General features: G+C 40.4%; 1 protein-coding gene across 2 annotated transcripts in view; it reads left to right on the top strand.

The window, feature by feature from the left end:
* The first annotated feature begins 114 nt into the window (after positions 1 to 114).
* LOC119737621 (integrator complex subunit 3-like) overlaps positions 115 to 16,627 on the top strand; it is a 47,710-nt gene continuing 31,197 nt past the window's right edge. For both annotated transcript variants that reach the window (XM_038212089.1, XM_038212096.1), the window contains exons 1-14: positions 115 to 282; positions 1,415 to 1,498; positions 2,974 to 3,057; positions 3,779 to 3,892; positions 4,847 to 4,931; positions 7,867 to 7,933; positions 8,853 to 8,994; positions 9,531 to 9,660; positions 10,515 to 10,612; positions 12,425 to 12,472; positions 13,163 to 13,306; positions 14,360 to 14,447; positions 15,130 to 15,209; positions 15,753 to 15,844. In XM_038212089.1, the coding sequence (XP_038068017.1) occupies positions 199 to 282; positions 1,415 to 1,498; positions 2,974 to 3,057; positions 3,779 to 3,892; positions 4,847 to 4,931; positions 7,867 to 7,933; positions 8,853 to 8,994; positions 9,531 to 9,660; positions 10,515 to 10,612; positions 12,425 to 12,472; positions 13,163 to 13,306; positions 14,360 to 14,447; positions 15,130 to 15,209; positions 15,753 to 15,844 (1,340 nt within the window). In that variant the 5' untranslated portion in view covers positions 115 to 198. The remainder of the gene's footprint in view (positions 283 to 1,414; positions 1,499 to 2,973; positions 3,058 to 3,778; positions 3,893 to 4,846; positions 4,932 to 7,866; positions 7,934 to 8,852; positions 8,995 to 9,530; positions 9,661 to 10,514; positions 10,613 to 12,424; positions 12,473 to 13,162; positions 13,307 to 14,359; positions 14,448 to 15,129; positions 15,210 to 15,752; positions 15,845 to 16,627) is intronic.

Genomic DNA, 16,627 nt, shown 5'->3' on the forward strand with positions numbered 1-16,627 from the left:
AAGTTTTGACAGTAATGCATGGTCACCTAGTCTGACATTTAAACCCGCTGGAAAAAGAATGGCACTCTTGCGACCGCACTTGCCAAATATCATCGATAGAGGGCGCAAGTTAGGGAAAATGGACGCCGACACGAGATGAAGCCCGCGGTCTGATCGCCTACTTTCAGCTACATTTCACGACGAATCGCTCGCAATTTCATGATTTTTACCGCCATGGAGGAAGCAAAGAAATCAAAACTGTTCATCGCTTCAGCCATTGAGCTGAGAGATGACCTTGAGGAGGTATTATTTTCGATATTGGTCTCGTGTTGGTCAAGCATGATAATGGGCAATTCGGTCGCCATAAACTTTGTGTATGCTGGCATCAGGCTGTTGAGTTTTGTGTTGTTACCCATTTATAAACAGCTGCGCGCTGCGCGGCCTGTGTGGTGAATTTTGCGAGCAACTTTTTTTTTACATTTTGCGAAAACAAAAGGTTAAACCAGGAAACAAGTTTGTAATTTTAGAGTATGATATTGATATGGATACAAATTTTAATGACTAAAATTATTTGGCTATTTCCTAGCCCATTTTGGCATGTTTGGGAAATTTCGGTTTGACCCTTTTTTGTTGTTGTTGAGGGAGATTGGTTTGTTTATTTTCTTTGGTTTATTCTTGAGAATTGGTTGAGCCCTACCTTTCAGAACAAGATTTTGGTTGCTGTTTTCACTATCACATCATTTAAATTATAATATTAATACTATTAAATCGTCATGACTGTAATTGTAAACCTAAGAAAAAGCTGTCAAATTTTATCTTGTTAAAAGTGCCAGATCTGTGAACATGGTGAAAGTTTGCTTTTTAAATTTTAATTGGGGGGGGGGGTGGGGTGGGGACTAGTACTTGTAATAGGTGTGTAGGTTGACTTTATTTGTCCAAAATATTTTTAAAAGAATGACATTCAGTTTTTAAGGAGCCTGGGAAAGTAAAACCTGCTCAGGCCAAATTAAAAAAAAATCTTGTCCAGCCTTTAAAAAAAAGGAGGCAGGCGCTTTTTTTCCTTCCTCTTTTTTTCCCCCAGATTTTTTCCAAGATGGCGGATGGATTCTTCCATTTTTTTTTACTCTTGTGCCGATACAAAATTGTGTCCAAAGGAGCCGTAACCCTTTCTACATTAGCATCTATTTTGTCAGAAACAATAAGAAGACACTTTGTTGGCAATATATTAAAATGTATTGCAAATGTACAAATTAAAAAATAAATATAAAGGAGGCGGTTGTGAAAGTAGAAGTGGGCGGGGACAAGAAATTGGTTAATTTTTTTCTACATTTCCTTAAATGTTTTAGTGGATGATTTTACTATCATTTACTAGAATTGATTTAATGAGTTTACATATGTATTCCCCCTTGTTTTCTGTTTCGTGTTTTTTTTTTAGAAAATGGAGAAAGGTTACGAGTTTGTTACCAAGGTGATGGGAAGCTCATCTGAGAGGGAGGCTCACGATTCCTTAAATGCGGTGGTGAGTACGAACAAAAATCCATCCAATAATTCAACCTAGGCTTTATTTTTTTTCTCACTGAGACAAAAAGTTGGTAGAAAACTTAAGTTAAAATTTGACTTGAGAGCTAACATGATCGCTTATACTCAGAATTGCATTTTTGAATCGTGGAAGTTTTGCAAGTTTTATATTCTGCTAGCTGCTGGCTTCAAATGAAACGAAAGCTGGATGCCTTTGACACAAAGGCCCTCTGCCGTATCAAAGGTATTAATTGGCAGGATTTTGTGAGTAACAGAGATCTCCGTCTTCTCACCAATCAACCTCCGGTCTCGTATCTCATCTTCGCTTCACGTCTTCGGCTGTTTGTGCATGTTGCTCGAACCGATCAACGGATGGAGCCTGCCCTTCTGCTGAAGGAGCATGCCCTTAACTGGCCCCATCCAAGAGGTCGCCCCATTTGCGTTGGACGGACAACTTAGAGGAAGACCTTAGGGCACTGGGGCTGAATCTGTCAGCCGGTTGGAGACTTGCCCAGAACCGGCTGGACTGGAAACTGCATTGTCGAGACGCTACGCTCTTCCCGAGCATGCGGAATTGATGATGATGATGATGGCTTAAAATGCCAATTGTGGAGTTTAGGACACCTCAGTCTTTTCATTCTTATAAAGATTTTGTCGCTCCAAAATGGCATTTACAACCTCAGGCAAAACGTGTATTTTAAAAAAATTCTGAACGGTCTTTTGGGAGAAAACGCGACTTCTTTAACCTGATATTCCAGTTGCGACCGTGCGTATCGACATACTCATGATACACACACGGCTGTCGCCATGTTTGTTTTCAGTGTTCTCCTTTGTCGCCATCGTCGTTTTTGCCTCTTAATTTCCCTCGAAAATCAAAACCCTGCCCTCCTTCCACAAAATTAATCTTTCAGTTAGGCCAAGTAAACAAAAACAGTTGATTGTCCCCACCCGCATCCTATTTTTTATTTGTTATTTTTTTTCCTCACCTCCTTGTATTTCGCTTGACTAAAATACATAGAACATGTTTAACATGAGTATTTTGACTCTACTTACTATTAGGATAGCTAATTAAAAGCTGGCGGTAATTTTGAACTGAAGTTGGCACCATTTTTAATTAATACTTGGCGGCCATCTTGGAAACAAAATAAAAAAAAAAAAAACCAAAAGGCCCTCATCCTCCTCATTTTGCAAAAACCCGGGAGATCAACTGGTTTTTTTTTTACTTGGCCTTATTCAACATGGTTCATTGTCATATAGGTAAGTCCCAAAAGTTAAAGAGTAGATTTTCGGTCTCTTGTTTTAATGGGGTTGTAACTCCACAATCTCCCTTAAAACAGGAGATTTTTTTGGGGGGGTTACTATTAGTATTTTGTTTCTGGATGCCTGTTTTAATTCTCTGTCACAGAGTCGGTCTCATAATTGTAAACCTAAAAGTGTTTTGGTTTAAAAAAATTTACATTATTTTTTCGTCAACAGGTTTGTAAAGGGATGAAAGAACACGAAGATATCACATTAGGACTCCTGTACAGTATCTTGACTAGCCCGACCACTGCTCCAAAGGTAGAAACAGATTCTTATTTGTATTTATTTATTTTTTATTTAAATCCATCGTTATCCCTACCCTTCCCAAATCTTTCAAAATCCTCTTTGCAAAATGGAGGATTTTGCAGGATTGAGGCTATATGGCAAAAACGTGTGGCAGATTTTGGAGGATGCACTGTGTCAAGGTCTTGGGCCGGGCCTTGTGTTGTTTATGCTCAGCCGTGCATGAATATTTAGGCCTAGATTATACCTGAAATCCTCCGCACTGCTCCAGGATGTCACTGGCTCTGCCTTAACATATTGACAGTGATTGCTGGAGGATTTTGCAGGATTGAGGCAGTGGTCACCCCACCATGGACCGCACTCAAGAAATAACGGGGGATTTTGCAGGATTGAGGTTGCATCCTAGCAAAAATGTCCAGGGAGTTAGGGTTAAATTTGGTTCCTTTTTGATATCATAATGTTGTAATGTCGAGACTTAGCATGCAGTGCCTATACATTTTATTTCAAGTAATTGCAAAAACCTCGTTGCCTTTTTTACATGGAGGCAGTTGGAGGATTTTACAAGATTGAGGTTGCATCCTAGCAAAAATGCCTAGGGAGTTAGAGTTAAATTTTGTTCCTTTTTACCATCATAATGTTGTAATGTCGAGACTTACATGCAGTGCCTATAAATTTTATTTTAATGAATTGCCAAAACCTTGTATTAAACCATTTGTTTTCATCTTTTCTGTTGTAGACTTATCGAGACTTGGCACTTATATCCAGAGATGGGTTGTCCGTTGCTTGGACCAAACTGAATCAGATCGTCGTCGATAAATACACAAAGCTTCAAGATGGCGTCCGGACGCAGGTAGGCAAACTATGTTTCTCTATTCAGTCGCAACCATCATAAGTCCATCCCAAGTCCATCCCAAGTCCATCCCAAGTCCATCACAAGTCCAACACAAGCCCATCACAAGTCCATCACAAGCCTATCACAAGTCCATTCCAAGTCCATCACAAGCCCATCACAAGCCCATCAGAAGCCCATCCAAAGTCCATCCCAAGTCCATCATCAGAAATCCATTACAAGCCCGTCACAAGTCCAATCACAAGCCCGTCACAAGTCCATCACAAGTCCATCACAAGTCCATCACAAGCCCATCACAAGCCCATCACAAGCCCATCACAAGTCCATCACAAGCCCATCACATGTCCATCACAAATCCATCACAAGCCCATCACAAGTCCATCACAAGCCCATCACAAGCCCATCACAAACCCATCACAAGCCCATCACAAATCCACCAAAGCCCATCACAAGTCCACCAAACCCCATCACAAGTCCATCACAAGTCCATCACAAGCCCATCACAAGCCCATCACAAGCCAATCACAAACCCATCACAAGTCCATCACAAGTCCATCACAAGCCCATCCCAAGTCCATCACAAGCCCATCACAAGTCCATCACAAGCCCATCACAAGCCCATCACAAGTCCATCACAAGCCCATCACAAGCCCATCACAAGTCCACACAGTTAAAAAATACAGCAAAACACTCCATATTGATCTGTGCTCGTAAATTTTAACTGGCGCACTCTGCATGCAACTTTTGAACGGTGCTGCACACAGTTGCAGCTGGCAGGTTCGAATATCCAAATATTCAGTCAAACACAGTACGAGTAATCGCATACAAAATTATTAGAAAATAACAGCCCTACAATTATTATATTTGACAATTCCAAATTGCAATATTCGGCTAAATATATTTGTCCTATTTTGGTTCATTGATCGATCTGTTCTTTGATTTGATTGGTCGCAGCTTGTATGGGTAACCAAGGAGATGGTGAAGAATTCAGTCACAGGTGTGGTCAACGTCTGCTCCTCGCTAATAAAACAGATCGCTGGTAAGGTTCTATCCGTAACTTTGGCGGAAGTTTTCCTTTTTGGCCTACCCCATGTGATAACGTTAGCCGATGTACTTTCGTTGAGATTAAAGGGAAAATACAACATTTGCAAACATCAAAAAATAAAACTATTAAATCATTTTGAAATACCTTGCTGGACTGTTAGTGAATGACAGTGTAAAGCATCCTGTAAAATCATGGCACCTGGTATACTGTCATTTTCAAGAAAAGTGGTATTTTTGTATCAATTTCCAACGCTGATCGGCCGATCAGCGTTGGAAAAAACTGGCTTTTTTTCAAATACTGGCCCCAATTGACCATCGCACTTGTTTGCAATCGATTACAAACCTATGAACGGGTACGAGCCAGCTAGACTGGTTCCCTGACCTTACAATTCCCCAATGTATGTAAACTGCTCTGTTTCTTCTTATATGGAGTCAGGGAACCAGACTAAAGGAAAACGATTGTTTTTCTTGGTTTTTATAGCATTTTCGAACCCAAAACCTCAAAAAAGTCAGTGTAACTATATTTGCTATATATTTCCAACCCCCCAATTCCATCAATTTCTGAAAATTACAGCAAAAGCAAATGATGTATATTCCCTTTAACCCTACTAGTGGAAAGTCAATATTCAGAGCAATGTGTAAAACCCTTTAAAACCTTGCAGGCCAGTTTCAGTTAAGGAGAATACACAAGAAAGTGTGGATTCGTAAGTCCGAGTGAATTCGTAAATTAGGAATCCACACTTGCGAGTGTATTCTCCGACTTAAACCATTGCGTCAAAAGAAGTATTGTCATTAACAGTCCAGTGAGTGGAGATGAAAAGATTTGCATATCTCGTGTCGAGTCGTGGCCATTAGGCCAAAAAAAAAATAAGTCGGTCTCTGGTCAGCGCGCGCGTCGATTTTCATCATGCGCATCGATCTTTTTTTTTCTTCAAAACGTTCCGCGGTAGCTCCAACAGCGCCCTCTATTTCTGCACCTCCTCAATTTTTTTTACCAAAGAGCACCAAGGAATGGGAAATTGCACCAAGGCAAATGATCGAAAGCACCAAGGCAAATTATGGAGGACACCAATGTACATGAGGACACCAAAAAAGCAAAATAGTACCCACCTTGTCTGTACAATCCAAGCTTGAAGAAAAAAAAGAAAAAAGCAAAAAAAAGAAAAAAAAGCCACGTGGCCGCGTCAATTCCGGAACTTTGGTCTGACCAGAGACCGAATATTTTTTTTTTGGCCTTAGGGTGATTTACAAGGGAGTTTTTCGAGGCTCTTATATGTAATGAAGCATTGTGGCGTGTTTAGCATGTGTATCGCCACACCCGTACAACCAAGTCATTTTGTGTGTAGGCTCCTTACGTCAACATGGATAGTTCAGACGACGATTTCTTTCTGAATCAAAGTAGTTTTTGCAGTGACGGCGGAGAATCTGACAGTGAAGATGCATTGGTCATTTCGGAAGGAAAGTTTTGATGCGGACGGTCCTATTAATGCTCATTATGGAGAACAATGGTCCGACGTGTTCAAAGTGTGGATTCGTAATTCCGAATCCACACTTTACTAAAGATTCGTCGTTCCGAATCCACACTTTGTGACCAGTGTAACAGATTCGTAGTTCCAAATCCACACTTTTAACAATAGTGTGACGTCATAGCAGTGGTTTAAAGAGGTTGTGGAATGCTCGAAGACATTTCCGTCATTTTTCGGGTATATGTAGCCTAAGGTGTGATGAAATAAAAACGACTATTGTTTCTGTCATGAAATGAGTACAAAAGGTACTTTTGAGAGCTGTTTTTCAAGTCCTGTCATGCCTGTTTCGACCCGAACGTGCAATTTGTGTAAAAGTCGTCATTGCGGGCAGCAAACAAAACACAGTAAATCGTGACGTAATAAACAGGACTCCCGATGCAGAGTAGCATAAACGAGTCCTGTTTATTACGTCACGATTTACTGTGTTTTGTTTGCTGCCCGCAACGATGACTTTTACACAAATTGCACGTTCGGGTCGAAACAGGACTTGAAAAATAGCTCTCAAAAGTACCCTTTGTACTCATTTCATGACAGAAACAATAGTCGTTTTTATTTCATCACACCTTAGGCTACATATACCCAAAAAATGACGGAAATGTTTTCGAGCATTCCACAACCTCTTTAAGAGTTTAGTTCGGAACTGCAATGAAATGTTTTGAATGCGCGCTGCATATATTAGGCCAAACAGGTGTTACGCAACCAATACCTGATTCCCTAGGCGTTGTTCCTGACGGGTTCGTGGGTGATATTGGTTGGTCGTGATAACGCCCTCTCGCGGCGGCAGGTTATTGCGTATCAAACCGTAACAGCGTCTAAGGCCAAAAAAAAAAGTCTCCGGTTTCTGGTATGGAGCTTGCCCAAAAAGTGGTGCGGCGACGCGGCCTTTTTTTTTTTTTTACCTGTTTTTTTTGCTTCAAATGTCGGCTGATGACTGCAAATGGTGCCCGACTAAACTTAGTGCAAATATTATGGGAGACCAGAGAGGCCACATAAAGCTTATTCTCGATCATAACCCCATCTAAAAACACGTTAAAATTGTGCAGCAGCAGGATTCCAGTCAAACCAGTGAGTTTGGCTGGTTTGAGACATCATCTTACATTGAAAAAAAAACTTTTTCATTTTGCCGACGCGCATGGCTACGGCGACGCGCGCGCATACCAGAAACCAGAGATTTTTTTTTTTGGCCTAATCCCTTGACTAAGGAATTTGAAGTGTGGGTGCCATTGTCTATGGGCAAAAGTGGTTTTGCAAAACTTGAAAGGGGGGGGGGGGGGGGGGTGAAGTGCAGAAGACTAGAAATAAAATAGCGTACAGTACCCCTAAACTGATGGTCTAGAAATTACGCTATTTTATTGTTCTTAAGTACTTTTCTCATGTAACACAATTTAATAATCTTTCCCACAGGCGGTGACATCCATCCAAAGAACGTCTGGCTTGCTGAAGCTATGCTGGATCTTTTCACAGAAAACAAGTAAGCTCCACTTTTTACAAAGAAATCTACAAGTATTTCTTCATTTGTCTGAATGGCCTCTTCAAATTTTGTTTTGATAATTTATTTGTATGTGAGCTGGCTGAGTAAGCATAGTTTCCAAACATTGTTTTCAGTCAGAAACAGAAATTTGCAATGTTTCCAAGGTAAAGATTTTAAACTCGCAGTCAGTAATTACAAAGCCAGCGGGAAAAAAATACTGTTGTTATATTTTACTTTAAAGGGAAAATACAACATTTGCAAACATCAAAAAATAAAACTACCAAATCATTTTGAAATACCTTGCTGGACTGTTAGTGAATGACAGTGTAAAGCATCCTGTAAAATTATGGCACCTGGTATACTGCCATTTTCAAGAAAAGTGGTATTTCTGTATCAATTTCCAACGCTGATCGGCCGACCAGCGTTGGAAAAAACTGGCTTTTTTTCAAATACTGGCCCCAGTTGACCATCGCACTTGTTTGCAATCGATTACACACCTATGAACGGGTACAAGCCAGCTAGACTGGTTCCCTGACCTTACAATTCCCCAATGTATGTAAACTGCTCTGTTTCTTCTTAAATGGAGTCAGGGAACCAGACTACAGGAAAATGATTGTTTTTCGTGGTTTTTATAGCATTTTCGAACCCAAAACCCCATAAAAGTCAGTGAAACTATATTTGCTATATATTTCCAATCCCCCAATTCCATCCATTTCTGAAAATTACAGCAAAAGCAAATGATGTATATTCCCTTTAAATTCTGACAAAAAGGAATTTTTTCCTGTATTGTTTTTCCTGTTCCAGTTTTCAGCTTTTCAGTGACAAAATTGTGGTTTTCTTCTTCAAAAATTATTGATCCTCTTCGTTTGTTTGTTTTTTGGGTTTTTTTTTATATAATTTTTTTTCTTTTTGGTGACAGAGCGTGGTTGGACAAGTACCCGGTCTTAATGGCCATGGTCTTGTACACATATCTACGGGTCATTGAGGACCACAGCTCACAAATGCTGGCTAGCCTGCGTCAGAGAGAGGTGGATTTCTGCATCGGACTGCTTAGGTCAAAGGTCAGCATCATGAATAATAAATACATCTGAGAGAGGGCGCTGTTTATTTTGAGATTAGATAAAACCAAATTTACCATAACTTTAGTAAAAACTAAGATGTTGGAGATTTTGGATTCTAGATGCTCTGTGGTGCGATCTGAGGCAATTTCTGACCACTTTAACCAATGTTTTTTTTGAGGAAAAGATGGTGGTGTACTCATTGCCTGCCTTTATTGCGATGTCACATAAAAAAAAAAAATTGGTTTCGTTTTGGGGGGGGGGGGGGGCCATGGCCCCCTTTGGCCCCCCCCCCCCTGGATCCGCCCTTGATTACAATCAGGCTAACTGCTTATTACAATCCGGCTAACTGCTTATTACAATCAGGCTAACTGCTTATTACAATCAGGCTAACTGCTTATTACAATCAGGCTAACTGTTTATTACAATCAATAGAACAAGTTACATGAATATCCATGATGAATTGTGATGAAAAATGAGATATGTAAATTATTTTGGAAAGAACTAAAGATTTTTTTTTATTTTTAATGTCACCATAGTTTATGGAATGCTGCAGAATAGGCCGTGACTTGTTAAGATTACTCCAGAACGTCGCTAGGATACCAGAATTTGAGAAACTCTGGAAGGACATGATCCACAGGCCGCAGTCGTTAAATCCACAGTTCACAGGTGAGGTCCATAACCAAAAATTATGATATTTTCAATTTCATTGTCAAAAACTACAGTCATTTTTTTTTATTTCAGTCCATAATTTTGCTCTTAAAGGGGCACTGCGTCCTGAAATCCCCGAAAATGTCATGTTTTGGATTGTTTACTTATCCTATTTCAAACATCTGGTTGAAAGGAAACCAACCTTATTTATGTCTTACCGTTCCCGAGAAAAGATGAAAAAAAAACCTGACTGTTTACATCAGGCCCGACGGAGTATGATACGTAAATCCTGTCATTTTAATTCAATGTACAATATACGTTGTGTGTCTAGTATTACACATGTACACAGCACTGTGCTCACGAACAGCATTGACCAATCACAAATGCACAAAATGTGGTTTCTTACACGTCCGCAAAAGGCGAACCCTTACGGCTGGAATCACAACTAGCACGAACAGCCCGACTTTTTGGGGTTGCAAAAATGGCCCCCAAAAGTCGTTCTCGCACAAATAACACAAGAATACTACAAAAGCACCTAGTTTTTAAAGGATAGTTGTGTGGATGTTTATATCCTACTTTTAAATGTGCTTCCTGATTAACATCATTTCATTCAGAATGCGTTTCGTAGCCCAATTGGGCGTATTCAGGACGTAGTGTCCCTTTAAGGGTCATTCCGTGTCGAATCAACACGATTTTTTCACCCAACCCTCACGGATCGAAAATCATGGTTTTTTTTACCAAAAATAATCCCGCTGTCAAGTTGTTAAGCAAGACCTTTCTCTAAAGGCAAAGAAAGGTCTCGCTTAAGACGAAAACTTTAGGCCAGCACGTTGAATTCATTTTCTGGTTATATTTTGGTCTCATATTTTCAGGAGTGGCTCAGCTTATGAGCCAGAGAACGTCTCCCAAATACCTGGCCTGCCGACTCACGCCAGAGATGGAGAAGAAGATTATATTCCTCACGTCCAAGGTACGTAGACTGTAAAATCTCTTCCCCAAATCAGCTCAGGTTTTCCCGGTAAATTTCCTAAAATGTTCATTCACTTGTGAAAATCGGTCATACATTTTCGTCTGATTTTGAGAAACGCTCTGAACTCCCGTTTCATTTTCGCTACCATTTCAGTTCAATCAATTAAGTGATTGAGCAGCACATTTCATTTATGTTAATTCCGATTCGTTAATACAAGACCTCTTTTTCGCTTTTAGAGGGCGATTTCAAACATTGACCATTCTATTCACTTTTAGTTTAATATTCTGTGACATAATCTGCTTCTTTGAATGAGAAAAACGTACTTTTGTTTGCACATTCACGAAATTGTATTCCAGAACTCTGCGCGAAAATGTATGCTTGCGTAAATGAATGCACAGGTAACGTTTTTGGCCGTCTGTTTCTTAAAATTGAATGTACGGGCAATGAAAACGATTGAACTTTCGTTGAATTGAAATGGGATTAAAGACGTGCATTCATATTCAGACAAAAGTGAATGACCAATTTTCAGAAGTGAATGAACATTTCAAGAAAATGGCCTGGAAAACCTGTAATATATGCATCGTACGTCTGAGATAAAATGTTAAGTTATGTACCCTACCCTTCTGTCAGATTGACAGAAGGCCCTGACAAAAAAAAGTCAAAATCTAATATTTTACATTTTTCAAGCTCTTGCAGGAGCTTCTATAGTCACTTGGTGGTCGGTCGGTCTGTCCCCAGAAAATTGACCAAAAGAAGCCCCTAAGTTTTCCACTAAATATAACTACCAAATTTTATTTTTTAAACACAAGCAAACAAAAAAAAGTAAATACAGGTTTTCCTGGCCAATTTCTTGAAATGTTCATTCACTTCCAAAAGTCAGTCATTTTTGTCTGAATTTGAAGGCACACCTTTAATCCCATCTCAATTCAACGAAAGTTCAGTCGTTTTCATTGTCCGTGCATTCGGTTTTGAGAAACAGACGGCCAATTACGTTACCTGTGCATTCATTTACGCAAGCATACCTTTTCTAAATTGATTTCAGGTACAGCTAATTTGATTGATGGTTAATGGAAAAGAAAGCCCTAATTGTATCTGGTGCTGATGGCATTAAACTAAAAGTGAAATAGAATGGTGAACGTTTGAAATCGCCCTCTAGTAGCGTTCATTTACGCAAGCATACCTTTTCTAAATTGATTTCAGGTACAGCTAATTTGATTGATGGTTAATGAAAAAGAAAGCCCTAATTGTATCTGGTGCTGATGGCATTAAACTAAAAGTGAAATAGAATGGTGAACGTTTGAAATCGCCCTCTAGTAGCGAAAAAGAAGTCTTGTAAACGAATCTGAATGGACATAAACGAAAGGTGCTGCTCAATCACTTAATTGATTGAACTGAAATGGAATTGAATGCTCTGGTAGCGAAAATGAAACGCGTGTTCAGAGCGATTCTCAAATTCAGACGGAAATGAATGACCGATTTTCAGCAGTGAATGAACATTTTAGGAAATTGGCCGGGAAAACCTGTACTTAAACAAAATGTTTTTGTAACAATTGGGAAAGATTTTACGAACATTTGTAAATGGAGGCAAAAGATGTGCAGTAAGTTATAGTCACATGGTTTTTATCACAAATCGCTATATATAAATCTAAAGTATGGTGTTTCATGTGTGCCATCGACATCGCATTTTTGGGCATCGCTTTTTTTCAGCTCTGGCAGGGATTTTTTTGGATAGATTTTATGTAAGACTTTCATGCAAAACGGCCAGAGCTTATTGTGCACTCGCACTCGTTTTCCGCCATTTTTGTTTTAAAGGTTCGGTTTGGTCAACAGAAGAGATATCAAGATTGGTTCCAGAAGCAAGTAAGTTGTTTAATAAGTTTTAAAAAAGAAGTTATCCGTAAGACGGAATTTGTGTCGGGGTGATGTAAATCAATATTAGGTTTTGACTTTCACAGACGTATAAACACTGTATACTCAGTGTGTTACCTCCTAAGTGAAAGTTGGAAAAAATCACTCGGGTGGGACTCGAACCCACGACCTCCTGCTTTCTAGTGCAGACGTCTTACCACTCGACCACCAAGCTTGCCAGGATTGGTTGGCTGGTTCGAATCTGATGTAGCATCGGGTACCGCATTAAATATTTATAAGATGGAATTTGTGTCAGGGTGATGTAAATTCAATATTTGGTTTTGACTTTCACCGACGTATAAACACTGTATACTCAGTGAAGGGCAAAACCTTATATGGAATTAAAAAAAACCAAAAAAACAAAAAAAAAAACTTGTAACTTTTAACAAATGAGAATTACAATTCGTCCTGGAAGAACGTCCTGGAAGAAAAACATGCAGGTTTATAAATTATAGAAACGATGCATGGATGTCTGCACGTGTAAATGATTGGTTGCGGTTCGATTTCTGCTAAAGTATGTTTGAAGGTTTCTAGCAAGGTTTCCAGAAAATTTCTGAAATGCAGTGATCCATTTTACATAGTAATTACCAAATTTCAGTTATTTTTCTTTCAATTTTTTCTCTTCATTTTTTTTGCGTTCAGTTTCTCTCGACGCCGGAGAGCCAGTCGTTACGCTGCGATCTGATTCGCTACATCTGCTGCACGGTCCACCCGTCCAATGAGGTGCTGTGCTCGGAAATCATCCAACGCTGGGCTGTGATTGGCTGGCTGCTCACCACATGCTCAGTAAGCATCTTGAGGTTTTCATAATACATTCGTGTGTGTCTGGTAACTTGACTTGTGTGGAGAATGTGTACTAATGAAGGCTTGGTACTAGATTTCCTTGTGACACACTTTATTGTACAAGGGAATAAATGTGTGCTTGGCGGGTTTTAAACAAGTACGTTTAAAACAAGCTAGGAGCCTTCGGCTTATATATAATATTTATTCCCATTCATAAATACCTTTCAGTCACAAAGTCAAAACAAGTCATAAATCCTCAAATTTCCAACGATTTTGTTCAACAATTTTACTTCATGTTTTGTGAAACACCACTCTGGCCATGTCTATGATATGTGCCTCGTGCGCGTAGTACTAAAAATCTCCTTATATGGAGATTGGCGTGTGCGTGGTGCGTACTGTATGATGTGGTGCAGAATGCAGCGGTGTTTTACCGGCGGTTTAAAACCACACACGTGACGGGCACTTGACCAAAAGGAATGGGTAAACTATCTCAGGTCTTTATGAATACATTTTAAAACGCTAGTGTTAAAATTTCCATTAAGTGTTATGAATGCCGTGAACGAACTATAGAGGACGCTTCCTGACCACTTTATGCACTCCGTGAAGGAACAATAGGGGGCGCTTCCTGACCACTTTATGCACTCTGTGAAGGAACAATAGAGGACGCTTTCTGACCACTTTATGCACTCCGTGAAGGAACAATAGAGGGCGCTTCCTGACCACTTTATGCACTCCGTGAAGGAACAATGAGGGAGCTTCCTGACCACTTTTGAGAGTCGGGGGGGGGGGGGGGGGGGAGGGGGAGGGAGGGGGAACACAACGTTTGTGTGTACTGGTTTGTGCATATACAGCGCGAAGTGCACACGACAAATGTTATCCTAAATGTGCATGATCATCTAACGTCTTCATGTGAGCGTCAGATGCGGTCAGCAATACGTTTGAATGTCTCTCCCAGTGGTCTCCCCAACTCTCCCTTTCTTACCGTTGAGGGGGTACTTGTGCACGGAAGTTATTTTGGACCAGATTGAGAGTCTTGTCCGTATTTCTTTTTTCTAGTCCAATGCTGCAGCATCATGTGCCAAGCTAGCTCTGTTTTATGATTGGCTACTCTTCAATCCAACGAGAGGCAACATCATGGATATCGGTGAGTGTACAGTATTCAAAAACAGTATAGACTCTTTTTTTTTTGTCGCCTAGACGAAGTTTTTGAGACACTAATACAGTCCTAAATTCTGTATGGGGTCATTCCGTGTCGAATCACCCAAAGGGTTAAACCCTCAAATTTGCTCATGTTTAGGCTGAAAAAGGTGAAAATTTTAAGTTTTTGTGCCATAGGACAAACGGTTTTTCGCGCTTCCGTCCGCAATTGTTTGGCAATTTTGGTCAAAATGGGCCTGGCCACCAATTTTCAAATCACCATATCTCCATAACCTTTCGGCCAAATTTGTTGATCTTGGTTGCTTTGGAAAGGTAACATCATAAGGAATCCAAATTTACCATTATTTTTCATGTCCGAGTAATTTGAAGTATGATGACCTTTTGACCTTTACTTTGAACTTGAATTTGACCTTGTGGATCATGGGACCTTAAGACGAACTTTGATGAAAAGTATACCTATGTTTTCTACGAAATATCCAAAAATTTGGGGTATAATAATTTTTGTTTGGTTTCTAGCTCATGTCAAAGTTGGCATATGTTTTGCAAAATGTGATATCGCCACCTCACCAAAACAGTGACGATAGGAATTCTAGCAAATGAATAGTGGCACGATGTGTTGTGAATCCCTTCTGTTAATGGTGGTTCTCATTCTTGTCTCTTCGTTTCAGAGCCAGCTATTCTTGTCATGCATCATTCTATGCGATCGCATCCTGCCATCACGGCAACTCTACTGGACTTCCTCTGCAGAGTAAGTCAATCACGCTCGGAAATATCATCAGGAAAAAGGACAATGAAAAACGGACAATGAAAAACGTTAATTAACTCCCTTGGCATTTTACAGTGGGGTGCTGTGGTCCAATGGTTGGGGTGTTCGACTCGTGTGCCGTGGTACATGGGTTCCAAGGCCGTGGGAACATGATGCTTGTGCTCTTGAGCAAGGCGCTTTACCATTATTGCTTCGTCCTTCGGATTGGACGTAAAGCCGTAGGTCCCGTGTGTTGTGTACTGCACGTTAAACAACCCAGAGCCAGTGACATCCTGGAGCAGTGTGGCGGATTTTAAGTATATTAAACACAGGCCGATATATTTATGCACGGCTGAGCATAAACAACACAAGGTCCGGCCCAAGACCTTGACACAGTGCATCCCTCGAAATCAACCATACTGTTTTGCCATGTAGCCTCTATCCTGCAAAATCCTCCTGCAAAATCCTCCATTTTGCAAAGAGGATTTTGGAGGATTTGGGATGGTTAGGGTTAATATCTGGACGATGGTTGTTTTTGTTTTGCAGATAATTCCCAATCTTCATCCACCGTTGGAGCAGCAGATCAAGCAAGGCGTCATGTCCGCCCTCAGATTCCTCCTGGAGAAGAGAGTCTTACCGTAAGTCCATCACAAGCCCATCACAAGTCCATCACAAGTCCATCACTAGTCCATCACAAGACAATCACAAGTCCATCAAAATCCATAAACAAGTCCATCACAAGTCCATCACAAGTCCATACACAAGTCCATCACAAGTCCATCACAAGTCCATCACAAGTCCATCACAAGTCCATCACAAGTCCATCACAAATCCATCACAAGTCATCACAAGTCCATCACAAGCCCATCACAAGCCCATCACAAGTCCATTACAAGTCCATCACAAGTCCATCACAAGTCATCACAAGTCCATCACTAGTCAATCACAAGTCCATCACAAGTCACCACAAGCCCATCACAAGCCCATCACAAGTCCATCACAAGTTCATCACAAGTCCATCACAAGTCCATCACAAGTCCATCACAAGTCCATAAACAAGTCCATCACAAGTCCATCACAAGTCCATCACAAGTCCATCACAAGTTCATCACAAGTCCATCACAAGTCCATCACAAGTCCATCACAAGTCCATCACAAGTCCATCACAAGTCCATCACAAGTCCATCACAAGTCCATCACAAGTCCATCACAAGTCCATCACAAGTCCATCACAAGTCCATCACAAGTCCATCACCTGTCAATCTCGAGTCATTACAAGTCCGTTACAAGTCCATCACAAGTCATAACAAGTCATCACAAGTCATCACAAGTCATCACAAGTCCATCACAAGTCCATCACAAGTCCATCACAAGTCCATCACAAGTCCATCACAAGTCCATCACCTGTCAATCTCGAGTCA

Source organism: Patiria miniata, unplaced genomic scaffold, assembly GCF_015706575.1.
Source record: "Patiria miniata isolate m_02_andy unplaced genomic scaffold, ASM1570657v1 HiC_scaffold_10, whole genome shotgun sequence".
In the NCBI taxonomy this organism is placed as follows: domain Eukaryota; kingdom Metazoa; phylum Echinodermata; class Asteroidea; order Valvatida; family Asterinidae; genus Patiria; species Patiria miniata.